At 42.1% G+C, this 27,700-nt stretch overlaps 1 protein-coding gene across 9 annotated transcripts in view; it reads right to left on the bottom strand.

Annotated features, from left to right (window-relative positions):
* Positions 1 to 27,700, bottom strand: part of ANKHD1 (ankyrin repeat and KH domain containing 1) — a 99,390-nt gene that overhangs the window by 22,892 nt on the left and 48,798 nt on the right. For all 9 annotated transcript variants that reach the window (XM_040078089.2, XM_040078090.2, XM_040078091.1 and 6 more), the window contains exons 11-21: positions 23,800 to 23,887; positions 23,063 to 23,190; positions 22,757 to 22,900; positions 21,984 to 22,086; positions 12,723 to 13,466; positions 5,780 to 5,925; positions 5,480 to 5,591; positions 4,581 to 4,726; positions 2,954 to 3,096; positions 1,956 to 2,169; positions 566 to 741 (exon numbers count right to left, since the gene is read on the bottom strand). In XM_040078089.2, coding sequence (XP_039934023.1) covers positions 566 to 741; positions 1,956 to 2,169; positions 2,954 to 3,096; positions 4,581 to 4,726; positions 5,480 to 5,591; positions 5,780 to 5,925; positions 12,723 to 13,466; positions 21,984 to 22,086; positions 22,757 to 22,900; positions 23,063 to 23,190; positions 23,800 to 23,887 — 2,144 coding nt within the window. The remainder of the gene's footprint in view (positions 1 to 565; positions 742 to 1,955; positions 2,170 to 2,953; positions 3,097 to 4,580; positions 4,727 to 5,479; positions 5,592 to 5,779; positions 5,926 to 12,722; positions 13,467 to 21,983; positions 22,087 to 22,756; positions 22,901 to 23,062; positions 23,191 to 23,799; positions 23,888 to 27,700) is intronic.

The following is a 27,700-nucleotide window of genomic DNA, read 5'->3' as shown; positions in this document are numbered from 1 at the left end:
CTGCAGAGATATGCAACTAGCAACCTTTAAATTAACAGTGTGGTGGCTACCCATAGGACAAAGCAGTTGCTTGATATTTTAGCAGCACACTGGGTTATGCTTGAAAAGCTCAAGAGCTACTTCCAGGCTTTGCCCCCTGAGTGAAGTGAGGAAATGCCCGTGTGGGAGTTGCTGGAGTCATACACAAACAAGCTGTCCAAGCCAGACACTGTCTGCCTGCCCCTGGTCCCAGCTGCCTGCTTTGCTTAATTAACACTGCAATAGCGAGATATTCCAGGATAACACTGCAGAGTAGGGAACAGATTTAACATCCTGTTTTCAAAGCTTCCCATTCCCTTTGCTCTCAGGTGCACGAGGTAATGTGAACAAGATCGGCCCAGCCACAGAGGAATACAGGACAAACGTGCCACTAATCATTAGTTGGAACTGCTTTGGGTGGAAGGGACATGAAAGCTCATCTTGTTCCAACCCCCTTGCCATGGGCAGGGAAGCCACCCACGAGATCAGGTTGCTCAGAGCCCCACCCACTCTGGCCTTAAACACTTAATGAGAAGAAATGATTTACCGATTAATGAGGAGCTCGCAGAACTTGTAGTGCCCCTTATCTGCTGCGATTGTTAAAGCCGTATCTCTTGAGGAAGGCACAGGTGGGGCATTCACATCTGCTCCTTTGTCAAGGAGAACCCTTCCAACCTCTGCATAGCCTCCTGAAGCTGCTTCCATCAGAGGTGTGAGACCAGTCTGTGCGAAGAGAACGAGTTACTCTGTGAAATCTGCACAATATACTTCAGATAAGACATAAATGATTCCTACAAAGGGAAATCAGATTTTCATTTAGCTGCTTATATTTAGTTTAGGAGCCTAACTTCAAGTAGTCTCTTCCTCAAAAAAGACCCCAAAAACCCAACCAAAAAAAACCCCAACAAGAAAACAAAACACCCACACACAAACCAACCAAACAAAACCAACCCAAAACCCAAACATTCTTGGGCTTTGACTTATACAAACCCAAGCAAACTGTTGACTAAGCACCACCAGATACCTGTCTCAACAGCAAATGCAAAGTTTATAACAAGATCTCTACAACAGAGGTTAGAACAGATTCAAATGAAGACACAAGTGTTTCTACAAAAATACTCAGAAACTGGCTTTATAGCTTTTCTCTAGCCTCCCTTGGCACTGAGACTGATCTGGGCCCAACTTAGTTGCCAGGTCAGACTGTTAAAAAAACTTACACCAGCTGCTAACATGCCCAACTGACCATTTGAGAGCTGGCTTTTATCCATATCCCCTTTTCTCCAGCCACAGTCATTCCAGAAGCAGGCGGGGTAGACAGACACAGCAATTATTTCAGCAGCCTTAGGAGTTACCAAAAATTCCTTTGTGCTGGGGAAATCAGTCTGGCTGTCTACACAAGCTTTAAGCTTGCTTTATGGCAGGAGACACAAAGCTGTCCCAGAGCACCAAAGGATGGGACCTGTGGAGCATTTCAGAGGCACAGAAGGTCACAGTACTGAAGCCACGGGTTCTACAGCAACGTAAAAGCTTTACAAAGTTTGACTGCACTACTTCGGTTGTAGACAAGAAGTCTGTTCTATATGAGAATCACAAGCAACGCTATTCTCTTCCTGCCTAGACTTCTCTTGCATGTAAAAATATCTGTTCTGTTACTGAGTATCATGTCAAGTTTAAACCTGAAAAAGTCTAGACAAGAGTCAATCTAAGATTCATTATAAACTCAGAAGGACCAGTCAGCTTTTCCCTAATGCAAAAAAAATACATCGTCATTGATGCTTTTCTATTTTTTAAAAGAAGCCACGCTTATTTCAGAACATTTAAGTGCTCTGATGTGATAACTCCTCTGAGCCCGAGAGGCTCAAAGTTACAGGAAAATTTGAAGCAACTTGATGACTCAGAGGCAGTAAGTCATAAGGAAAGGCAAGTCCCCCACTTACCTTTGCCCTGTGCTCGACATTGGCCTTCCTGTCCAAAAGCAGACTGACCACCTCTGCCCGGCCCTGGAAGCAGGCCAGGGTGAGGGCTGTGTTGCGATTGGTCTCGATCTGGGCGTTAATATCAGAGCCCATATCAAGCAGCAGCTTCACGGCAGGGACGTGGCCATTCATAGCAGCCAACATCAGAGGAGAAATGCCCAGCTTACTGCCAGTCCTAAGGGAAAGAAACAAACTGCAGTGCTCACGGCTGAAAAAAAGCTCTGGGAAATGTAAGTCTATCCAAGAGCAACTAAATGCTTTGTTTTAAGTCAGAAAGGAACATATCATACACAAAATATAGGCACATACCTAAAATAGTAGCATTTTTAATTGATTAGGAGAAACCACCAGAGGAACTATATGCAGTAGACAACTGCAATTTCTAAACAAGGAAAATACATTTCAGCTGTTAGGCATTCTGGTGGCCGAAGCAGGCATGAGCCTTAAGCTACATCTGATTTTTTCAAAGAAAAACGTGCTTCTAGCACAGCTGCAGCTTAAACTTCCCCTAGTTAAGAATTACCACGCTTTATCTAGCGTTAGAATATATGTAAGTTTTCTTAAAACTAATAGAAAGCAGGCTTAAGAGACACTGCTGTGTAAATTTGTTCCTCTGCCTGAAAAAGACATCTTCAAACACACAGAGCTGCCCTAAGCTGCTTCCTTGATGTGGTTCTATGGGAAACAGTTTGACTTCCAAACCTCAGAATGGTGGAAAAGGGAAAGAATAGGCTTGCAAACTATAATCCTTAAAATTTAGGTATAAGTCAGATGAAGTTTGTGCTAGTTAAAGGATTTAAAAGCACTAAGATAACACGATCACAGAAGATGCCATCGGTGTAAAAAGACTGTTGCAAGGAGGTCTGAAAACGCCTGAGATTCCAACCTGTGCCTGAGGCTGGAGCCAACAGGGACTGCCTGTGCCACACTGCAGCTCAGCTGGTCCCATGGAACATTACCTGGAATTAATTTCTGCCCCAGCATTGAGAAGAATCTTGATGATATTAACATAGCCACCAGATGCAGCAAGGCTTAACGGCGTGTAATCAGACACATTCCTGTGTTCTTTATTTGCTCCCCGGGCCAACAGCAAATCAACGACCTGAAAAGACAGGATGAGTTTTAACAGACAAATTGTGGCCTTTGCTATTATCCAGGGAGTGAAAGGATGTTATTCACAAACTTTCCAATGTGCTACCAGTTTCCCTTGTCAACAGACGAGATTCCATAGGAAAATCTCCACCCTCTTCTGCCTGACTCTTCTCTATCTCTGCACAGCCCCCACAGCCCCATGATCACAGCAGCTGAGCACTTGTCTGCCAGAAAGATTGTTTTACCTAAATAAATCTGCAAGGCTTTAAAGTGAAGATCTTCTTGGGAATCTTTACGTTTGCAAACAATAGATCTACTCCATTCCCATAACATCTCACAATACCTGAGCATCTCTTTCACAAAAACTCATCTCACAACTTGAATTCCAATGACACTTGAGCCAAGTTTGACCATCTGTATTATACGAACATTCAAAAAAACCCCCAAAAAAGTGGTAAAAATCAGAGTGACTGATGTTAATGGAACCAGGACGAGGAAGGACCCCTCTATCACAAATTGCTTAAGAGAAATAAAATGGGAGAAAATGAAAACATTTTTGTGATGTGATGTACTGTACTTAAGTGGGCCTCAATTTACTATTAACATAAGTTAGGTGATTTCCAAACAAGCCCGAAAAGAAGGCTCTCCTGCTAAGCCAGAAACATAAGAGGTAGATTCTGGCATTAGGAAAAAAATAAGAGGAAGAACAGAAGACTTCAGTTGTTCAATATATAATACTACTACTACTACAAACCATGATAATCCTGCCTTTTTCTAAGAGCAGCACTTTTACTGTTAAAGATCTGCAATTCAAAAGTAAATGGAAACTTTCCAAATTTGGCCAACTATTTTAATCCTTATATTAATTTACTACAGAGCTCTTGGCCATCTCCATGCCATCTTCTAAGGTACTATGCACATGACTGAAATAGGAAGGATTTGACAAATCTTATTTGGACAACAACAAACCTGACAGAATTCTGAAAAATCCTTAAAACATGGGTACAACGCGTCCTGCATTGCACCTGCACTTATCAGCTCTGTGCACTATCACTAACACCACATACTGCCCACACAAAATCCCAGTTTCTGTCCTTGTGTGCCTGCACCCAGGTTTGTTTCAGGTTTGAGAACAGGGAAGATGGACAAGGGAAGTGCTCTGTGAATAAAGTTATTCAATCAATATCTGCCTCCCTCACAGAAGCACTTAGCATGTGAGGATATGCTCACTGAAGAAAGACCACAAGTCATCACAAGTCACCATGACCATTAACTAACAAAACTGTGATAGGCAAGGCAGAGAAGAAAAATATCTTAAATATCCTCTTCCTTTCTTGGAAGAGGAAAAAGCCTTTAATTAGCTACACTGGACCAGGTGAAAAAACTTCCAGAAAAAAAAGTAAGATGTATCAACAACAAAAGAAACCCAACACTGTACAAAACCCCCCACTAGCTGCAAGTAACAACTCAAGGCCTTTGAGGACACATCTGTACCTCCTGGCGTCCACCGGAGCATGCCAAGGAAAGCGGAGTGTCCTTTGTGCGCTCCGACTGGGCTTCAATATCCCCACCTTTGTCCAGAAGAATTTCCACAACACCAACATGTCCAGCAGTTGCAGCCAGAATCAGAGGTGTAAAACCTGGTAACATGAGGTCACATTAAAAAGCAACCTTGAGTATCTCAAAAGTATTATTAAAGAGCAGAAATGCACAAATGGGTTGATTAACAATGACTTCTGCTGATCATGCCTCTCCCTCAGACTGGGGTTTTCTGCTGGATGTCACAATCTCAGAGCCTTTCCCGACCTCTGTCACATTGAGGCTCTGACTCCAGCCAAAGGCTGTTCAAAAGAAATTTAAACAGTGCTTGCAGTGATCAGTTTAGATTAAGTTCTGACCACCTTCTCTCCTTGGAGAAGTTAGGGCTTTGTGCATAATTACTGTTAAATTGAGTCCAGCCAGTGACCACATCTGCCCTGCATGTGTTGCTGGCTGCCAGTGGTCAATGTGAGCTCGAACACACGTGGCGTGGTGGCTTTGTTCCCTCTCTCTCTAAAAGATGGGAGATTTTGCTGAACTCTGCTCCTGAGAACAATGATTCCCAACCTGACAACTGCCACCACTCAGCTCTGACAGCCAAGACTGGCTGGTTACCCCCATCAGCTCCTCTGTCTGCCTTGCTGAGGTCATTTGCAGAGGCTGAGTCTAAGGACAGAAGCGCCTCACCTTTCACAAATCTGCTTAAGATCCCCCTCAGGTGCAGACAGAAACTCAAACTCACTTGCTTTGTATGACCAATGTTACTACCTGAAGTGCAAGAATGCAGTTCACATTTGGAAATTCACTGTTTCAAGCTGTAGTTCACAGTCCAACTGTGTTTGGCTCTCCCTTACCCTTCTTGTCTCTGTGTTCAATATTGGCACCACGGGCGATCAGCACAGACACGAGCTCCTCGTGCCCTCCGGCACACGCGAGGGTCAGCGCAGTGTCGTGATTACTTTCAGTCTTCATGCGCAGCAAAGAAAAAGAAGCAGATATTCAGAAAAATAAAAACAAAGACAACTTTATTATTCCTACAACAGTACGAGATTTTTTTTTTTTTTTTCCCTTTCAGAGCTTACCAGAAAGCAAACCCACTCCAAGCTACCCTCGATTACTCACAAACCCACTCCAAGCTGCCCTCGATTACTCACATGTGCATCGATGTCCACTGATGGATACATGGGGAGCACGGACTGTGGGGGCACATTGCTGGTGGCCTGCGGGCAGGGCTCGGGCATCGGGGACTCGGTAGCGTGCGAGGAGCTGGTGGAGCCGCTGGGCACTCTGCTGTTCACAGCTGAAAATGAACACCACGGCATTAATCCACTCTTAGCAATGTCCCATTTCATAGGAAAAATATTAAGTTCCATAAAACTGCAATGGTTTAATAGCAAAACAGTGACGGGGGAAACAAATGGAATGTTCCTAAAAACAAAAAAGCAGCTTTGCAGTTAAACAGTTTAAGCATCGTCTCCAAACTGTGATAAGTTAGAAAATAATTTTATGAATTAGTCTGTATGCATTACAAGTGTGAATTATGAAGGTGATTAGTTACCCTTTTCTAACTGGTACCTTGTTAAAAAGGGTTCAGTCATATGCTCAGTTTAAGCAGGCAATTTATTACTAACACACATACCTAATGCTCAAAAATAAAGTCTTGTTCAGCAATCCCAATTTTTTTCACATAAAGGTTAGTGCACACAGCCTCCAGAGAAAGTTTTCAGAGCAAGATGACCGACAGCAACTCACACTATTAATCATGTCTCAGAGTTAAACCAGCCCAGGAAAAGGGAATGGAAGCAGACAGGAGGGGGCAGTCAACAAAAATAAGAAAGCTGAAAACTGTCTGTGCTCTCTAAAATTTATTCTGATTGATGCACAGCCTGTAAAAGAGGTCATCCTGAAGATCCAGCATTGCTCAGGGACACAAGGAATGCAACTTTTTTTTTTTTTAAATAACAACTTAAAACTAGTAATTGAGAATCAGGTTTTTTTCACCTAGTTTTAAATCAACAAGCAGAGAAATCTCCCTGGACATCCACTGCAGAGCCAGGACTCCTGCCTGCCTCTTTAACCTGATGAGAGCCCAAGTGGAGCCTGGATCCCTGTAATCAGTGGGGATTACCTGCCAGGAAGGTCTAACACACCTACACACTGACTCTGTGTGTGCTTTAGCTTCAGTAATCCCTGCTGATAGAGCAGCTGGATTTGAGGAGTATTGTCACTGCTGGATTGCCAAATGTCTCTATTGTGTAGCCTCATCAGCTGGAACATCCAGTGAGCTTTAGTTATTCCAGAACACACAATATTCAGCAGCATTCATGGAAGAAGCAACGAAAGGAAACACTAATGGCTACAGGTAAGAAATAAGCAGCAGCATTTTGCTTTTGTCCAAGCATTAAGGGAAGATGAAGGATGAACTCAAACGTGTGTATGACCTAGAGAAGAAATTTTGCAAACCTTTCCCAGCTCAACCTTCCTCATTCCACTGACAGATTACACACCAGCAATTACTCATAGAGAAATGGTGTCGATGGAAAAGTCATAGATAAAGCCCCAACACGACCATTAATTCCATTAATTCAGCCTATAGAGCTGCCAGGGCCTGACAGAGGGAACATACACTAAAGCAGGGCAAGATGGGTCACTTCCACTGGCTTCTGGAATCATGGCAGGAGGGTTCACTGAAATTTGGGGAGGTTCCATTTCCAGCTGCATTTTTTAAGCAAAGAGTTCTCCTCGGCGTATAGGCAAAATCAGCATTAACATTTGGTCAATGCATTTAAGCAAAGAAGTACCAGATCTGAATTCCTGTTAGAACCTTCACAAGCAAACCAGATTTGTATTAAAAGTTTCAAATACAAAAGCTCCCACCTTCATCTGCTCACTATGGATTACCACTTACAGCAGCAAATGAGCACTAAATAATGCAATACAATTGTTTCCTTGCTTAATGCACTGAAGTGCAAGATAATAACTGGATTTCTACATATTACTCCTTCCAAAATACTGACACCATATCACCCTGTCAAGGATTTTTGTTAAATCAAGCTGGTCCTTCCTCATGGAAGAAACTGGCTCAATTATTTCAGCTCTTGCAACTACAGACACACATAAAACTACATGCATGTGCTGTGCATGCAGAATAGGGTGTGCAGAGGGACTCCACTCGAGCCAGTTTAAGGGTCTTAAAGCAATACATTCAGTGCTGCTGTCACAGGTTCCACAAATTCTCTGTATTTCACAACCATGTCTGAAAATATCGAAGTATTTCTTGCATACTTTAGATTTTCATCATGTGTTTGAAACATACGAGCGTGCACTAAGCACTTCATGTGCACAGTAATAATATTAAACATGAGACAGAACATCAAAGGCAGCAGAAATGAAGAGAAACCCTGCACTGATACCCTAAAACATGGTTTAAAATAAAATCTAACAAATATTCCTACAACACCCATCAATTAATCACCCCCTCTATAACTGCTGAGTTTACAAAATGGCAAGATTTTTCAAAATGCTGGTTTTTATTTCCTCAGTGTGCCTGGCAAGCTGGGCCCATGGAGGAGCAGTGCTATTTGTGCTCTGTGGAGCAAGAAAAGCCTGAGAACTTCTGCCTCCAGTTTCATGGGGCTGATTTATCTCAACTCAAGTTACTCAGCAAAATACAGATTTTTAACTTGAAAATGACCTTGCAGCAATGGCTCCAACATGGCACTAACACAGAATGTCTGTGGTATCACAGCTTTGCAGTGAAAGCAGCACAGACACTGCTTGCCCTTGACTCTAGGGAAGAACCAATTTTGTGACAGAGGTTTTAGATGTGTCCATAGACTTCAATATTCAAATATTCTATACTCCTTATAGAAAAAAAAATTATCCTACACATGACAAAATCCAGGCTTCCCATGTACTATGAAGAGTTTGCAATGTTTCAAACGGTCTGAGTTGGAAGTTGAATGCTGGTCTTTAAAGACATGGATGACTATTCTCAAAGTTATGAAAAAATCTCCAAGGAAACGTAAGTAAAAGAAAAGAAAGCAAGAACCTGTTATTTTATCCAAATACAACTCTGGAGCATTGACAGTATCTGGAGCAAGCAGCTCTGGATGAGATTTCAGCTGTAGCTGAAACTGTGGCTACCCAAATGCTGTAATGACACGAGCATTGGCATTCAGGAATACTGGACTAGATTTCAGTTCCTCTTTCCTCAAAGGAACTGGGATTTTCAGGACAGAGAAAATCATGCTTTTTCAAGCCTGAGCAGCCTTTCAGCCTGTCCAGGCAGCTTCTCAGTAACCTGCTACTGCAGAGGCTTCTGCACATTGGTAGCTGCAGCCCCTTTCATGGCTCACTATTCCTCACTCCAGATTGTCCCAGTAACCAGTTTTACCCCAAACACCAATCCCCAACACAGTAACTCAGATGTCACCCTCCAAATCCTTACCTTAAAATATCATAATTCTGTATCACCAACTGCAACCAGAATGTCAGAACCAAACAACAAAGTTTCTCAGCACACACCTGAAATTTCAGTTTGGAAACAGCAGCTCACAGGACGAGAGCGAGACAGAAAAGCACACACAGTCTCTTGACTAAAAATACCAGCTGAGCAAAACAAAGAGAAACAAAAATATTCCAACTAGAGACAGACCCCAGCAACACAGAAAAGTTCTTCATCTTTAATATCCTAAACCAGAAAAAGCCTCAATTCAGATACTACAACTAAGAGATTTACAATGGCAAATGTAGAAGGTGAACTGAAATGAAACTCCAAATATGCAAGACAAGAGGCTCCAAGAAACCAGATCGATAGTGAGTAATGAAAATGATAGCTGTATTCCAAATGAATTTATTGGTTTCCCACTTTAAACTGCACCAAGTCTGCCTCTTCTGTAAACCTGGTTAAAAGTTTGACTGTAATAAGTCACACCTTCAGTGTACTATTAGGTCCAAGATTTTTGCAGCAGCGCATCAAAATAAAGCGCGTCAAAATAAACTCCAAACAAAACATTCTAGAGTGGGAAAACCAGCTTCATTTTTAGTTTTTAACTGACTTTCCAAAAGGTACTTTGTTACTTCTGTGTAGTTTTATGAAAGAGGGGGTGTGTGCCATGACTCACTGACACTTTGCACCTTGACATCCACCGCCTAAACACCTCACAGCTGACACATCCTGCCAGGATTATTGTAAAATAAATACTCCATTTATGTGTGTTGTCACTGTTAAGTTGGTCAGCAAAACACAAATTTATAGGTTCACAGAAATTGAAGTTCTCCCTTACAACTAGTCCCAACTGAGGCTTGGAAAGATTTGCCTCCTACATCACAGAATTCCAGAATGGTTTGGGTTGGAAGGAATCTCAAAGCTCATCTCATTGCAGCCCCTGCCATGGGCAGGGACACCTTCCACCATCCCAGGTTCCTCCAAGCCCTGTCCAGCCTTGCCTTGGACACATCCAGAGATCCAGGGGCAGCCACAGATTTTCTGGGCAACCTTAGGGCCTCATTACCCTCACAGGGAGGAATTTCTTCCCAATGTCCCATCTAACCCTGCCCTCTGGCAGTGGGAAGCCATTCCCTCTCATCCTGTCCCTCCAGACCCCTGTCCAAAGTCCCTGTCCTGAAGCCCCTTTAGGCGCTGGCAGGGGCTCTCAGCTTTCCCTGGAGCCTTCTCTTCTCTAGGTGAACACCCCCAGCTCTCCCAGCCTGCTCCAGAGCAGAGGAGCTCCAGCCCTTGGAACATCTCTGTGGCCTCCTCTGGATTTCACCACTGCTAAGAGCAACAGTAAAAGGTATTTCAGGGCAGAGGGAAAAAATAATTTCTGTTCTTCTGAAGCAGTCCCCACCCAAACCGAAATACTCAGAAGGAATAAAAAATGCTCATACCTCTTCTAAACCCAGAGTCACTCACTAACATCACTGGAGCTCCAGCAGTGGGATCAAGGGGAGCCCTCAGTGACACCCTGAGTGTGGGACACAAGCTCCCCAAAACCCAGGCTTCCCACGCGCCAGGCACAAGCCCCCAAACCATTTTAGCTGGCATCTACAGTGGGCATGTAAAAACACATCTTGTACCAGTTCTTACTGCTCAAAATTTCTCTATAAAATAAAGGACTAACGGGTAAGTTTGTAGGAAAAGTCCATTTTAGATACGGATCAAAGAGTTCAGAGTATGAGTAGATAAATTTACGGTTTGTTTTTACATGGGTATAAATCTGAGCTATAGTAGGATTATAATTTACATGGAGATCGATCACTTTTACACAGTCTGCATTTACAAAGTGAGAAAGATACTTATTTTCTGACAATTGTTTTTGGAGGGGAGGGAAGTGAAAGAAAATTGTGAATTTCAGAAGAAAATATATTTCAATAAACTAACATCAATACATTTTCACAGAAGTCTCTGGAACTCAATAGCTAAAGAGTCCTCAAGTTGCATTTCTGTAAATGTTTATTTCTAATGCAGAAGAAGGTGCTATTTGTAGCGATTTTTAAAATAAATCAATTTCACATCTTCACAAAAAATGTCTTTGATTACTTAGCAAAACCAGTAGCTGTTTTCAGAAAGCAAACCAATGTCTATTCAACTTTTTAAAATACAGTTTTTCTGGTTGTTTGCAATCTTTTTTCCCACAGCGCAGTTCTCACGCTCAGCTGGACTGCAGCACTTTTCACAGTGGGGACAATGAGTTTGTGAGCTGCTGACCACGAGAGGGTCCAGACTCCATGGCCTTGTGCCAGACACGTTCAACTCTCAGCAACATCAACTACTCCAAAGATTAATCCCTTGCTGATAATACTTTGGATTGCCCGTACAAATTTCCCCCCTTATACACTCCAGTACTAAAATTTTGAGTCATAAAAATTGAGAATGTTTCAATATTGGCTGAGTATTCTGAAGAGCACCACAGAGCAGGGAGGGAGGTTCTCCGTGCCAGAACAGGGGGAACTAAAACCGATGCTCTATAAAACAACCGGAATTCCAGCGAGGAGAGGACAGGACGGGAGCTGCTACAACCACCCCACTACTCCACTAACTCCGGGCTCCACGGGAGGTTGCAAAGTCACAAGCAGTCTTGACTTGCACGAGCTTGATGCAATTACTATTCCAAAGGCTCCCAGGAATGGAGGCCAAAGATCTCACTGCACACTTCTACAGCCTTGACATCAGAGGACACAGCAGTGACTACGAAACGGGAGGGGCAGGGCAAGACAGACAGGAAAATAACGGGCAGGGGTACAGGCACAAGGTACAAAGAGAAGTTGAAAAACACCAAATTAAAAAAAAAAAACCAAAAAACAAACTACAGACCAAACAACACTGGCTATATCCTACATACCTCCAGCAGCAAACCTCAATCCTAGTCAAGTCCACGAAATGAAGTCACCCAAAGTGATCCCTGTTTCTGCACAAGGGGACTCACACAACCCGAGCTGTGGGCACTCCCATTCCTCTTCACACCGTACCAACACGTGGAAGGATGTTGGGGTTTTTGCTTTTCATCCAGCTAACAGGACACGCTTTTGCCATGTGGAACATCTAACCAGCAGATATTCCTGTACAACACCCGGGTTTAGCAGGTTTGCAAACACGAGCCATCACGGGACGGGAGCGGTTGCGCGCGGATTCCAGGCTGTGCTTAAGCTCCAGCGGCAAGGAGAGGGACGCGTTTGTCCACAAAAGTGACAACAATTTGGCTCTTTCTAGAGATGGCTACCACATTGAAGAAAGTCAGTGATAAGCCTGCACAGAAAATTCTACAGAAGATATAAATCATGCTTTTGGGTTTCCTAATGGGCACTACTAATTACTCACGATGAGGCTTTTTAAAGAAGCACAGAAAAAGATGAGACCAAAGGGGCTAAAACAGGTGTCCGGTACAGGAAGTTTTGCACTTTGGAAAAAAAGATATTTTAAAGTGTCATGTTAGAATTGGAAGTCACTGTTAGGATTAATAGCACTAATCAGGAACTTTATTCTTAAGCAAGTATTCCCAAACTGGAAAACCCCAAGACGTATTTGGAGGGAAGGAGAGAGAGGGAAACTGAGCACACAAATTAATGCAAAAATAGGTATATTTCTTAACCCACCTGCTATTAGGTCATCAAGAGTGTCGGTAAGCGTCTGTGCTGGAGTGGCAACCATTAATCCGTCTGGTTCTTGAACTAAGAGCCCCTGCCCAGCAATTTGCTGCTGCTGTCCTACATTCTGCTGATTCCCTAATGCTTTCTGAAGTTCAAGAGACTCTGTCCCATTATAACCTAAGTTACCAGAAAAATTACATTGCGGTGCTGGCAAAGGCTGGATAGGGACAAACTCTATTTGTTCAGCAGGTGGTGGAGACTGGTGTTGCTCATCATCTTTAGACAAGATTGTGTCAACCTGAGGTAACCCTGAAAAGTTATCCTCTGGCAGACCCTTATCAGCTTCCACTTCTGGGAAGACCCCTGTAAGTGAGCACTGCTGCTGCAGGGCAGGTGGTGTGTCTGTCTGACCTTTGGTCTCCAAATATTCTTTGGTAAACTGCTGTTGGGTTTTCATCTGCAACTGCCTCTCCACCTTCTGCAGCTCCTTCAATATTTTCTTCTTCTTCTGTACTTGTTCTTCTCTGTTCTTTTTAAGTTCTTCAATCTTATCCTTATTTAAAGGTTCACCTTGAATTAATTCCAATGATTTAAGTTGTGCTTTTTCAATAGCACTAATTCTCTGTCCAAGTTCATTCAGCTTGCCTTCAGTCTCTTCTACTATGCATTCCAAAGGCTGGTATGGGTGAAAAGGTGGCAGTAGGTCCTTATCTGCTACCTGCAGGGAACTTGACTTCTGCTTGGATGCACCTAAGCACATGAAAAATGTTTGAAAAAATGCCATGCTGAAGATATCCCAAACCTCCCCTCTCACCCACCAAAAATAATAATGATAAAAAATAAATTAAAAAAATCTTTACAACTAGCACTGCACATCTGTCAAAGCACAGAAAGGTAAACCCTACACTCCATGTTAAGACAAGAAAAGACAAAGCAGATAGATGGATTTTCAATATTGATCCTCATATCCCTTTGAGCACAGCTATTTTAATCTTACAAGGAACCTTGACAATTTCTGACATATGTGACAATGCACTCGGGGAAAGGGAATCAGCAAGAGCAGCAAGGCAATTTACATGATTTACTGAGTTCCCAAAGTTCTTCTATGTGTGCAGAGCTTAAAGTAAGAGTATTTTCCAGAGGCTGACTTCCAACAGCAAGGTTAGGAACAGAAAGACTCTACAGTTGAGAGCAGACTAACCTGACAGTGAGATGACACTGAATTAGGATTTCTCCAAACACTGTAGCATTCACCTTCACATTACAAGCAGAATCCTGCCACTGCAAACTCAGTGCTTTCAAATGGAGTGTGAAGTTTTAGCACCTTTTTAAAAATTCTGGGACCAACTAACAATTTGCTCACTTCCCCTTCCAGTAACAAATGAACAATTCTGTTCATTATAAAGATTTTGAAAATAACCTTCACCAAGGCCCACCAAACCTGGGCAGCACTGCCCCAAATGCTGACTGCCCTCAAGCAACCCAGGGCTACTTTCCCAAGAGCCGCATCTGGGAAACTCTAGTTACATCTTACTGAAAGGAAGCTATTAAGTGCTGAAATTTTAATTATTACTTCAGTGTCAAAACTTTAATTAAAAATGTGAGAAGTTATAGCCTGATTAAATAATTTTCTGCACTAATACTCATGCTTTACCCAAACACTGATAAATGGAATTTTCAAAAAAAAAAAAAAGGAAAGAAAACTTGAAGTTTTACAAAGCAGACTCATAATTAATCATTAAAAGGGGAACTACAATGATGTACAGTTTGAGCCGTGGTTTAGTAAAGTTACCTAAACATTACACAGTTAAGTGAAAGTCTGGATGCAAGATGGATCAGTCACCAGCCCTGGAAGGATTAAGTTTCCTGCAACACAGATTTATTTCTCTCTGGGCCATCCCTCACCAATACACTAATTCACAAACAACTTCACTTTGCATTGCTGTCTAAACAAGAGTCACATACACCTCACTTTGAAATAGATCTTTTTTGGAGGAACTAATTGTAAACCAAATAAACGTGAGATTTTTCTCTTACAAGGAGAAAGAACAAATTTGAAAATAGAATTGGACCAACTCTGTACTGCATACCTACAGCAAACTCCTGGGTAATAAAACCACATTTAATTATATGAGAAACAACAATCTTACCAGGAAATCAGGAAATCCCAGGAAACAGCCCAGAATCCCACAGCCACCCTTCAACGACCCCAGGAAACAGCCCAGCATCCCTGGAGCCACCCTTCAGGATGCTCCTTCTGCAGCTCCATACTCTCTGCAGGTCAGCAGTTCCAGCTGAGCACCTCTCCCCACCACTGCTGTTACTTTGCCTCCCAAACATAAGTGAGTCCCCAGCCAATTTCTCAGCAGATAATGAGGAATTTGGGGGAAGTTCAGCAATCCCTGGCTCTGCGCTGCCTGGTGGCTCTTTAGCTCGAGCTTGCTCTAACCCGTGGCCTCTTTGGCTTTGGCGTGCACTCAGGGGTCATCCTTTATTTTCAACAAGTGTAATTTACAGGTTTTTTGAGACCACTCTTGAGAAATACATTTGAACTCACCAAGAATCTCTGAAAGGCTTGTCTACATCGTTTTGAAACTAAGGTGTGCTCCACTGCTATAGTAACCAAACTGCAAATGAACCCTGCCATCAGCTGAGATGGGAACCTCTGCCCTGCCCAATGTCATCCCTAAGGTTCCCATGTCCATCATCGCCATCCTCACACATTCCCACAACCCAGCAGCTCTGGACACCTCCCACCACTCCATGTAAGAAAAGCTGCAGTTGGAAGGGCCTCCATGTAATGAAGTATCAATGCTAACCCTCTCAGTTAAGTCTGAGCTGGGGAGAAAACAAGTCTGTCATGGGAAAGCTTTTCTAGGAGCACAAGAGGAAGGAAAGAGCAGAAGCACATCCCCAGCTCAAGAGCTGGGCTGGGCTGAGGAGCCAGGGCTGGGCTCAGACAGCAGCTCCAACCAGGAATCATCATGGAAAGGTGGACAATTTCTGAGGACAGCTGTTAGGAGACCAGCTGGGCTCCCAAGTTCTAGAAAAGGTACAGAAATTTACATTAACCAGCTGCTTATTAGATAGCAGGGCCACTTTTCAGGTTCCAGATCACCCTTCCTATGGCAGAAAACAGTTGCAACCTGTAACTGGAGATATTGGAAGAGGATGAAGGGTAGGGAGAAAGATCTGCTAAACCTGACGCTCACCAGAACAGTCAGGTCAAACCAGAGGTGGCGAAGCTACACTCTTGGTAGCTTTGAATATGCAAATATTGGATGTACTAAAAAAGTAGCATTTCCTGGTTTATCCAAATCTCTGTATTACAATATCCTGAAAAATACTGTGCCCATTTTAGTGCATAATTATGAACACACACTTTATGCTTTCACTTCTGAAATACATAAATACAGCAAGACTTAAGAATCCAATCACAAGCCAAATCATAATCATGTCAACCTTTTTAGAAAAAATTATTTTGTACATTTATTTTTTGAGGGCAGCATCAGTCATCCACACAATCAATCCACTATCAAATTACACCTAGCAACATTAAGCTGTCAATCTGGCCTCTAAAGCAACTATTTTCATCACTTTTAGAATATTTGTTTAATATGAGAGTAAGTTATTTAGACTGAAGATGACTGAAATCCAGATGTTGCTACAGATACCACCTGCCATCCAGTGCCATGATTACAGGAAAAAAAAATGATCAGTAAACCCAGAGTGGTTTTGGGCATGTTAGGAAAGCCACAGAGTGAAGAAGGGACTGATTCCCCAACTATTTTGTGAACAGTATCACCAATTGCTCTTTTAATTGCATTTCCACAGTCCCAGAAGTTCTGGTCCCTACCCTGTCCAACTCAGCCTTCACCACAGTTCCTGCAGAGCACGCACAGATCTTCAGCCAGGTTAGTGACCAACATTTACGAGTCAGGGTAAGACCTACTCTGCCCAAACACAGCTTTCCCATCCACTTCTGCCATCTCACCTTCTCTCCAGGAAGTGACAGCTGTTTCCTATGGCAATTTCCTGTACTTCCCCCAGACACTTAAGATCATCTCCCACAGACCTGAGTCGCAAGAGCCCACTCACCCCAATGAACCTCTCCCAGGCATCATTCCTGGTCTCTTGAGCAGCCAGTAACATGGACGGGACATCATGACCAAGTTTTAATGCTTCTGGCTGCAAATAACATTTTAAGTCCCTAAACACTGTGAGCACGGACCTGGAAAAATACCCTTCAGTTCTGTAGTCCTCAGGTGACTTTCTCAAGCAATTGAACTCTTCTAATTTAAATTTGCTTAGAACACGTTCAGTATTTATACAGTTGCTGCCAACAAACAAGCCTGACACCGTATTTCCTGATGAGTGGTTATGTTTCTCAAGGAAGTTGCTCTTCTAGGTCTGACTTATAATCCACAGGATGGCATTTCTCCCAGGAAATAACTAATTTATATGCCTTTCAGTTGTATTATACTTTATATTTTATTCGACAAAATTCTGAAATTTGCTAACAGCTCCTTAATTTCTATGGTCATTGTCAAATGAGAAAAAAAAAGTGGATCGAAATCCAAACAGTAAAGTCCAAAAGATTTTTTTTTCCAGCATAAAAAAATGACAGCAAGAAAAAAGTCAGCTGTGTGATACACATTTATACATTCACATACTTCTTCTCTGCTGGAAACCCTGTTATATAAATCTGTATGAATCACCATGTCATTTGTGTGCTCTGTAACAGAATTGCTTGTCCGTTGTTCTTGCTCTTGAAATTTCTTTTTGTAAATATGATTTCACTCAGAAGTTGAGAGTTCAATTTGCAGCCTGCAATTAAAACTCACCAGCCTCATCAACATGAATAAAATGAACTCAATACTGAATTTGCATGAAAATTCTGTGTTTAACTATTATTTGTACCAGTAAGAAACTCATCTCTAAGGACCTGGAGAAACAATCAGTTGCTCCATACACACACAAATGCAAAGTACAGTATTACATAATCTTGCTAATTTGGGAAAAAAAAATAAGCCTACATTTCCCAAGCAAATTCATCTGCTACATGGTTTTTCATATATACTGAATTCTTCTTTATAAAGAAGAGGTTAATTGGCAGAAGGCTGAATGATGAGTTGGAGTATGTTCACAGTATCCCTCCTGGAACCATGGAGTAATTTTGCCAGCCTTTATCACTCCTGCAGCTGTTTGATGACAAATTGCAGGGAATAGGTGCAACGCCATCCAACAGGCAATGGTTACACAGCTGCACCAAGCCAAGCTGAATTCAATTTTCAGCCATTCAAAAATCTCAGTTACTTTCCAATCTTAGGTCTTCTTCCCAAGTTTCCTCTGGTGGATTCACGGTATGTAACTGGAAAATTACTAAGATGTAATTGAATTAGTTGGTGGCAAGCAGGTGACTGAAGCTTCAAAGGAGCAGAATTTCACAATCCACTGTGAAAAGATTGTTACACATTTGTGCTCCTGGGGACCTGCACGTGTCTGGGTGTCAAATCACCGGCCTGCACGGCTGAGGATTTGCAGAAAAAAAGTCTCTAAGTCTACAAAGGAAGTATTAGTAAAGTTCAGAAGTCAGGAGGCATGAATAGTAAAATCTCCCTTGGGAACTCATCCCAGATACCTGGGCTAGTTGCTGACCCAGGAAGTTTCCAGGAGGAAATAGCAAGAGTTGATCAGAAGATGTTGAAGCACATTAAACAATGAACAGAAAGCTGGGACTGTGCAGTAGAAAAATGTGGTAAAAATCAATCAGAATGCAAAAGCTGGAAAAGCAGGAATATCATTTTACCTTACTAATGTTTCTACCTCTATGAAAGTCATGTAATTTCTTAGTTTTACTGTTAACCTGGCCCCTATTTTTATTAAATCACACAATGCATGAGATCTCTGCTGGGATATATAACTCAGTATTAGGCATAGGAGTCAGATATCAGAGTAGAAATATTTATTGAATTTATATCTATTGAAGTCATATAGAGATTTTCTTCCCCTTCTCCACACCGTCGGATTGTTGGATTTAGCATGGGGATCCAGGAAATACAATATATTGAACATCTAGCTTAGAGATTCCAGTAGAGAAAGCTTAGAGATTCCAGAAGTACCACTCAACTTTAGAGGAACTCTGGTCTCCTTCACAGGGATCAAAGGCAAACGTGGGCAGCTTTCACCTGAATAAGTCTGTTTGGTCTTGTGTAATTCTAAAAGAACCCTGCACTGCAAATGAGAACTGCTGCAGTTACTGCCCACTTAAAATTGACACTAGGAAAGTCTAATGACAGCATGTTGACACGTTTTAAGTATTCACTTTAGGCCAATTAGTTCATTTGTAAGCATAACTTCAGAGTAAGTATGAAGTAAAACAAATCTGGAGAAAAACTTAACTGAAAACCTCATTCTCCAAAACCAGACTATTTTGAACTTTGACACGTTTAAAAACAGCTGATGTTAGTAAAAATATTTTGACTAAGAAAACAACCCTGCTGCTTTTCACAGGCTCCCTGAGCATTCCTTGTTGTCCCAGCACGTTTGATGATGATCTAGAGCGTGCTCTGAGCTCCAGCCCTGCACATTGCACAAGGCTCTGCAGGAACCATTCACTTGCATTTACGAAGCACAGGGGATTATCAACAGCTGGTTTCCTGAAGAAATCCAGCAGCATTCCTCTGGACTGTTCCCTGGCCTGGGCTGCAAGCCCCTCTCCCAGGGAAGCAGGAGCAGGACCACGTGGAGCTGCAGCACAGCCCTGCACTGGACAGACCCTCGGGCCTCTGGAAACAGCACACCAGGGTTTTGTACCCAAAAAGCTCTCAGTGCTGAGCTGCTGCACCACAACTGCTGCTGAGCAATCCTGCCCCTGTTCAGTGAGGGCAGAAGCCACCAAGGAAGGGATCTCCTGCCCCTCCCCATGGAAGCAAAAAGAGCTGAACTGGGATTTCTTTACATGGAAACAGCAGACATGTGCTAAATGAGAACAATCCTAAGCAAGTAGGAGCTGAGGTCTGGTCAATCCCATAACTAATTCTGCTCCTTTTTCACCTTATTTTTCTTCAGTTCTTTCCAAATTACCATCTTGGTGTGTCACCTTTATCTAAGTCTCTCTAGATCCACTGTTGCCTCCGAAATGTTTCTCTTTTCCGTTGCTAAACACCGGTATTAAATCCTTTGCCAAAGTAATTATTCAAATGGTAATGATCCCATGTGCCTCCATGCTTTACTGAAGAAGAATAATAAAATTCAAAATTAGACCATAAATTCCCCTTGGAAAACCTCATGTCATATCTGAGTTGTAATAGGAACACTTAAATGTGCTCAAGTTTTACATCTGACTTGCCAAGAACTCGTCATAAAATAAAGTGTCACTACTGCATTTCTTGCAAAACTCACACAGGTCCATAAAAAAGATATCTTACTGTGCTAAGGTTAAGGAGGCAAGGTACTGCTCTCCTGCCTCCCAGTAGTTCACATTTTATACAAAAACTCAGGGGCTACTTTAATTGAAAGCAAGTAATTGTTCTGCCCCAGATAAACAATTTTGTTATGCAAGAACTTGACTGCTCTCCTGCCTTGGGAATAATGACCACCTCAACTCACCCCTTCTTTTGCCCTTCCTTGCCCATGAAGTTTAGCGATGAAAGTCTGGTGAATTAAAGCCATTTGAGTGTAACAAGTCACAAGTGGCAGCTCAGCAGAGCACACCAACTCTGCACTGCAATGAGCACACAGTGTTTAGCACAAAAATACCATTTTCCCCCTGGAGATCTGAGAGACACAAAGAGCTTTGCACAGAGCTTTTGGGAATGCTTCATCAGCCCGATGACACATTTGGGATTGCTGCATCTCCTGCAACGCAGCACAGATGAGTTTTGCTGACACGCATGAAGCATGTCCTGAACCCCTGTGAACAATGAGAGCTCCCTGTGCCAGTCCCAACAGCACAGTACTGCAAAAAACACACCTGAGGATGTGCTGACATTGGCAATTAGGTGTTTGTAATGAGAGCTGTTTCCTAAACTCCAGTCAACTATTTGCTTTTCATAACTGGATTAAATAAAATGCAACTTTTCGCTTTTAACTTCAGTCTTCTGACTCAGCATCAGCTAATCCCTCACTGATTCCTATGCATCACAAAATGTGCTCCCAGAACACTCCCACTCTGCAGCGCTAACAGGCATTGAACTGGAAGGGCACACATGCTGGTATATGGCTTTTTGGTGGGTTATTTGAACCAGAAGTTGTATATTGTTTTCATTTGTTTGGTATTTGTTTTTCTGAAATCCAAAGCAGCAAGTGTTGCACGTCCTAGGAAATGAGACAGCAAGTGCATCTGAGAGGTCACACACATGGCATATGCATGGAGAGGGGAACAGCTGCACATTTGGACACCAGCACGTACATGATGTTTTTCTCGCTTTATTTGTGCCCCTAAGGGGTTTAGGTTTGTTTGTTTGCTCTGGAAATGCTTGGTGCTTCCTCAAACAAAGGATTTAAGCAGATCTAGCTAACAGAGGTTTAGATACTGTAATGCTTAAAGATCCCCATGCAAAACTGTAGATCACTAGGAGCTGCAGTTTGTAGCTTTTCACTTGAGAATCTGCTTCTCTTTCTGAGCTGACTTAGCAGATAGGGAGATTTTGTTACAGAATCCACAGCTGGAAAAAAACTCCCTGATTGCAATTTAATAGCTGCAAGGAGTTTTAACCAATCCATTTGACCACGTTCAAAGCAAAAACTCTGAAGTTGTGATAACTCACAAGAGAACTATTACTAATACAACAAAAACTCTTCTGCGAGTAGATCTGCCCTGGTATTTTATAGTGCATGTTTGCATTGCTACTGATAGGAGTTTGTGCATCAGGCTCATTCATGGATAACAGCTGCAACTATCCTAAAAGACCAATGCACAATATTCAAAAGTGAACACCACACCTAGAGTACATTAACTTTATCTGTCTGCACTAGGGCAGTTACCACAAGCATTCTCTTCCACAAAAAATTGAATAAGCATAATTCTAATAAATTAGAATATGCACCATAAGGTTAGAACAACCAGTGTTGCTATACTGTAGAATGCAAGAAAATAAGGAAAAAACCTACGAACTACATAAAATAGTTTTAAGTTATATTTCATTGGAAGTGTTCAAGAACTGATGGAATGGACTACACTCTGCATAAGCTCTTTTTAATAAAATGATCCCTAGTCTATCCATTTCCAAACCACAAATATTCTCTGAGTGGCTACATACTGACCTTTCACCACTCCCAAGAGAGGAGGGGAGTTCTCTTGAGGGGTCCTGTCAGGCTCCTGGGGAGGTACAACCATAGCGAGCGTGTGCACCGGGACACGGGGAACCTTGAAACAAAGGCACAGACATATGCTCAGGTAAAAACACCTTCTGCCAGAGTAGATCTTCAAGTGTTAATACACAGATACAGAACAGCTGCATACTCCTGTTCACTCTTCCCAAACTGTGTATTCAATGATACCTCTCAGTATGACCTGACCCTTGCTTTTTTACTGGGGACAATATGCTGAAGTTATCTGTGCTACTCAGTGCAAGATCCCAGGCTGTGTTGGCTGGAAAACTGTTAATTCCTTTAGGCTTTTAATCAGCTAACTCCCCTGGAGCTGCCTCTTCAGACTGCAGAATTCTGAATTTACACAACAAATTTTCTTTTATATAACAAACAGAATGACTAACACCATGTGAGGGGTACTACCACAAGGCTTTAGAACTGTTGAACCAAAATACTGAGCAAATACAGGAAAGAACACAACATCCTTTTGAAACCCTAGGTTTGGGACTATCCTGTCCAGGGAGCAGAAAAGGGAACAAAGCTCATGTGTTCTTCAGGTCTCTGCAGGTAGCACCAACCAATTCTCTCACTCTCTATCATTCTCATGTGTACAGGGATTTTAACACTTCTTCCACTGTCCATGTTCATTTTGAAATTAATTACTATGTAAGCGTTTCTTCCCAATACTGACGGGGCTTTGTAAAAAAAACCTCCTTTTGCCTTACCTGAGACTGATCCTGAGATGGAGGTGTGAGCTGGGACAAGTCTGCTGCAGGAACTGACAGAACATTGTTCGGGTAATCCAGCAAGTAAGAAACCACATTTGTGTGTCCTCCCTTGGCAGCTTCAATGAGCATTGTTGAGCCATCCTGAAGTGAGATTTTAGAAACAAAAAGCCAGAAGGTGAGTTTTGCTCTCTGGTGTAGCATCCCCATGTAAGATACAATTCTATGATTTAAAATAACTATTTCATAAATGAGCCAGGTGGTTCTTTCAGAACCTATGAAACATTGACAGCTACAAGTGAATACCTTGAGCCGATGAGTAGGATCTGCCCCGTGAGCCAGGAGAAGCTCAACCACGGCCAGGTGACCTCCAGCACAGGCCAGGGACACCACTGTGTGATCATTGTTGGCTGTAGCCCTGTTCACATTGGCACCTAGTAAGAGAGGAGCTTAGAATTAAACACAGAAATTCTTTCTAAAAGGAAGTATCAACAAGTACAGTATTTTGTGGAACACAGATAAACTTTACTCTTGTAATCCAATTACTTCCTACACACTTCTAGGGAAAGACCAAAAGGGATTTTGACTAACTTATTGGCTTCTACACATCCTCCTCCTCACCTTGTAAAGACAAGGAAGTTGCAACAGCAACAGTGGGCTTGTAAGTGTTAAGTGAGGGAACACATGGTGTAAGAAGCACAATTCCAAATGTTCACTCTGAGCAGGATCACCGCGTGGTGCAGTTGCTACTGTTTCAGACAGTACTTGATGTGCTTTTTTGAAGGAGGAAGTGTTTTTTTTAAGAAGTTGAAAATATCTGCTGTACTTCAAGTCTAATCTATACAACAGAATAGGAAGAGTAACTAGCAAAATATTTTGTAATTCATTCTATCGTGAACAACATGGAATTCAAAAAACCCTTGGGGGTTTGACAAATGCTCATATACATATAACCATAATAATTTTAAATATGGATCAAGAATATGTGGCATTGTAAAGTGGCATTTTAAGCTTTTTAATTAGTTATGTAAACTAGCATTTACCTTTGCTAATAAGGAATTGCACGGTGCATAAGTGACCGGCTCGTGCAGCCTTCATTAGTGGGGTTCTCCCACCTTCAGATTCATGCTCCTAGGGAAGAAATAACAGACGTATAAATGGGCAAAAATGGTACCATTGTTTCAGCTTCTGCAGTATCTTGTGATGGGACCAGAACTACCCATCTGAGTAGATCTATCTCACAAGAAGCCTGTAATAAACTGATCAGTGTCAATTTTCATGTTACCTAAAATACTAAATCACACTGGTAAAAAGGATTAGGACGAAATCCATACTGGTATCACACCAAGAAGCTTCCATATTTACAACCTCCTTCTTATTTTAGTGTTCAAATGCATTCATGAGAACAGTAAGACCTTGCTTCCTCCTCAGAAAGGGTGGAACATTTAACACAAGTGTCACCCAGTCTCAGGAAGTTCACAATAACCATGAACTGCCGTGCCACAGTTCAGAGAGCTGCCATGTGCTGCCAGACCTCAAAACTGCAATAATGCCTTGAGGGCACACAACATTTATAAAACATACTGAAGATGATCAGAAATAAAAATGAGACAAATCACAAGGCAGGTCACCAGAAAACTCTAAGAGGATTGGAGAATAAAGCAGAAAGCTGAGAAAAGGATGATACAAACCAACAAAAAGGAACGAGCATCAAGAATGATATTCTAATATAAAAGGTTTCTGAATACTGGAAAGATGTGTTTGAATACAAGTGTATTAGAGCAGTAACAGAACTAGACAATGTGCCTGCTATGTAGACATGATCAATACCACAAAGAATGCTGAGCAATGATATCAACCCTCCCACAGAACAAGAGGAGACAGCATCATCTTCCTGGGCCTGTTTGTATGTGCACTCTACATTCAGTATTATGCTATTATAATAATATTCAGTCTGATCAATAATATACTAGGAATGCATGGTTTTAAAACAAGTATCTGAGAAGCCAAGCTCTAAACTCACTCTTTACTTTGTAACTGCATGTATACCTGATAGTGAAAATGAACATTTAGTACTGCCAGTGGATGACATGGCTGCTTACAAATACAATCAGACAAGAAGAGATTTGACAGAACAACTCAATTCCTTCCTCTATAGTTTCTGTATTCCTGAAAACTCTGCATATGTCCTTTGACATATGGCTTGCTTTGGTTGCAAGCTGCATGTTAAGTTAGTTTTCTGTTCATACACTTGAAGAAGAAACCTCCTGATCTTCTGTTGGAGACTGGACCCCAATCCAAGCCCATCCTTCCCTGGAAGAGGTTACAGTGCCCCTCTCCTGCTCTGCTCCTCAGCCTTCACAAGAGCTCTGTATTACTGCCCACCACTGCTTTAACACACAGCTAAATCCCACATTAGAGCTCTGATTTCTTCGCTTACTCAGTAACACAAGCACACACAGGCAGACAGCAAAACTTACAGACTTACTACTTAAGTCAAATTTTTTTGTTGTTAATTAAGTATTCCCCTTCCAGGGCAATGGCTGCTCAGGTGTCAATAAATACCTGCTTCTGGACTGTCTGCATGGCAGAAACATTTGCAGGACATGTAAAGCTAATTATGTTAACGTGGCTCTATGATTACAAGAATCAGTAGCATGCCCTCGAGTCCTGATGCTCACTCTGGTATTTGGCACACTTTTTCCTTCCCCAGCCACTGCAAAGAGATCCTAAAAAGTCAGAAGTGTGCCTGAAGCACAGCAAACCCCTGGTTCCACCAGTCACTCCCAAAGCAGCTGTGGATGCAAAGAATTCCTGACCACCACTGTGCTCCGAGCAGGACCTGGACGCCACTGCCTGAACTATTTCACACCCAGTTCTAAATCCACACTGATGAAAAGATGGCAAGATGCAAAATTTATTTTAAATCCCCTTAGCTATATTCAAGGTATGAAAAGCATCCTATACTGCACTGAGATGTAGCAGATAACTGGCAGTAAGGTATAATTATTTGCAGCACTCTGCCTTCCTAACAGACTTCACTGTTGGAAGTCTCAAACACGGATGCCAGGAGGCTTCCTCATTTAAATGCAATGCAGAGATTCTGCCCGGTTTAACCAACTGTCACTTCCTCAAGAAGGCAGAACTTGATCCTCGGCTACTACACACTTCCAATCCTTGCAGCACCATGCACACCATCAGTCCAGCCAAACCAAACCATTTGGGTGCCCACCTGCTGTAGATCTTCAAACTTATGGCATTTTGATGGTATTTTTCACGTTCGAAGATAGAAACTCATGTTTTATTTTAAAATGAAATTAATTCTGACTTCAGCACTCTCTACAGCCCTAATAATGGCTACCAAACAGCATTAACTCAAGCTTTAAGACATCTAGGACAAGCCAAAATAAGAAGCTGAGACAGCCTTTGTCTCCTCACATCCTGTCTTTTTACCTAGAATAATCATAAATTTCAATTATATCTGTATCTCTCTTTTTCAGCTGCATTACATAATCAAAATCACGACAGAGAAAATGAAAGTTGTCCCAAAGCATCCCCATTACCTTTCCAACATGCTTTTCCCTTTTACTTAGATGAAGTGCACAGCAATGTTCCTTTTGTAATATCTAAACCAGTAAATTGTCTCCAAACATGAGCCCCTTGCCTCTCTGCACTGTAGGGCTCACCACGGCATCCTGTCTCTTGTCACCGCTCCAGCCCTGAGGAATGGGGTAATTAGTACAACAAGGAAGGAGAAGAAAGGAGAACACCTCTGCCACACTTGGAAGGCCATTCTCTAAGCCCCTGGGTGATGTGCTCTCCTGATAATTCTGCTGGGATAGAAAGAACAGCTGAGAAGAATTTTCTGTGGGTTTAGGTAACAGAGAGCAAGGGAGGGGAAAGAGAGAGCGTTACCCAAATCAGGCAGGAGTTTACACTGTGTGTACCTTTTCCACCAGGGCTCAAGAAAGAAATGAGATTCCAGTCAGCAATTACTATTTCCTTTCTAGATAAATCAATACTTCCAAGAGCAGAGCAGAAGCAGAGACATCAGGAGCATCTTATGACAATCTTTGGTATTTTTTAATTCTTCCTTTTGAGTTCTTTGGTTTAGGCAGTTCCAAGATCAGTTACATAAAGGGTTTCCCCACATAGAATTCTTCTGGGTTCACAAATATTCTTGGTTATATTAATCACTAGGATAGTGGGGATTTTTCGTTTGTTTGTTTGTTTTCCCCCTATGTCACATGTTATTTAATTGTTCAGGAAGAAAATATATACTTTCAAAGTAAAGCTCCAACTTTGTTCTCTAACAAGTCTCTCTCAACCATGACAACAGTGAATATTTAACAGAAATCTAAATATTATTCAGAACAAAATATCTAGAGAAAGCTTTTGATGCAAAAAAATACAGTCCCTAACACTCTGCTGATTTTCAAGACTGAACTCCTATTCCAGCAGTCACCAACCTATCTGCCCCAAATAACCTTCCTGAAAACTCAACTAGGCCTCTAGTTTAAGTCAACACCCAAACATGGAAGACCTTAGGGGAAACAGACTTAAGAGGACTGCCATCAATGAGATAACCTGCAGCATTTGGGAAGGTTGGGATAATATTTTTTTAAAACCAGTTTTAGAAACCGCAGCAGAAGGGAAGATACAGAACAAGAATGCCCCATGTAGTCTGCACAGTGAGTCTCTAGATCTTTGAGGAGACTGATGCCCTGAGGCCATGCTTGTCCTTAGCATGTATCCTGAGGCTGCAGCTTACAAGCACCAAAGGCCAACCTCACCTGATGCCTGCCTGGCTCTATGTCCTCCAAAATTGTCTTCTTAAAGTCCTCCTGCTTGTCCTGCAGGAGGAAAAAGAAGAACTCACGGCTCTTGCTCTACGAACAAACGTTCGTGGTCATGAAGACCTGGAACGTGAACTTCAATTGGATG

Source organism: Hirundo rustica, chromosome 14 (genome assembly GCF_015227805.2).
Source record: "Hirundo rustica isolate bHirRus1 chromosome 14, bHirRus1.pri.v3, whole genome shotgun sequence".
In the NCBI taxonomy this organism is placed as follows: Eukaryota; Metazoa; Chordata; class Aves; order Passeriformes; family Hirundinidae; genus Hirundo; species Hirundo rustica.
Note: the sequence above shows the minus strand (reverse complement) of the source record. Positions and strands in the feature narration are given on the sequence as shown.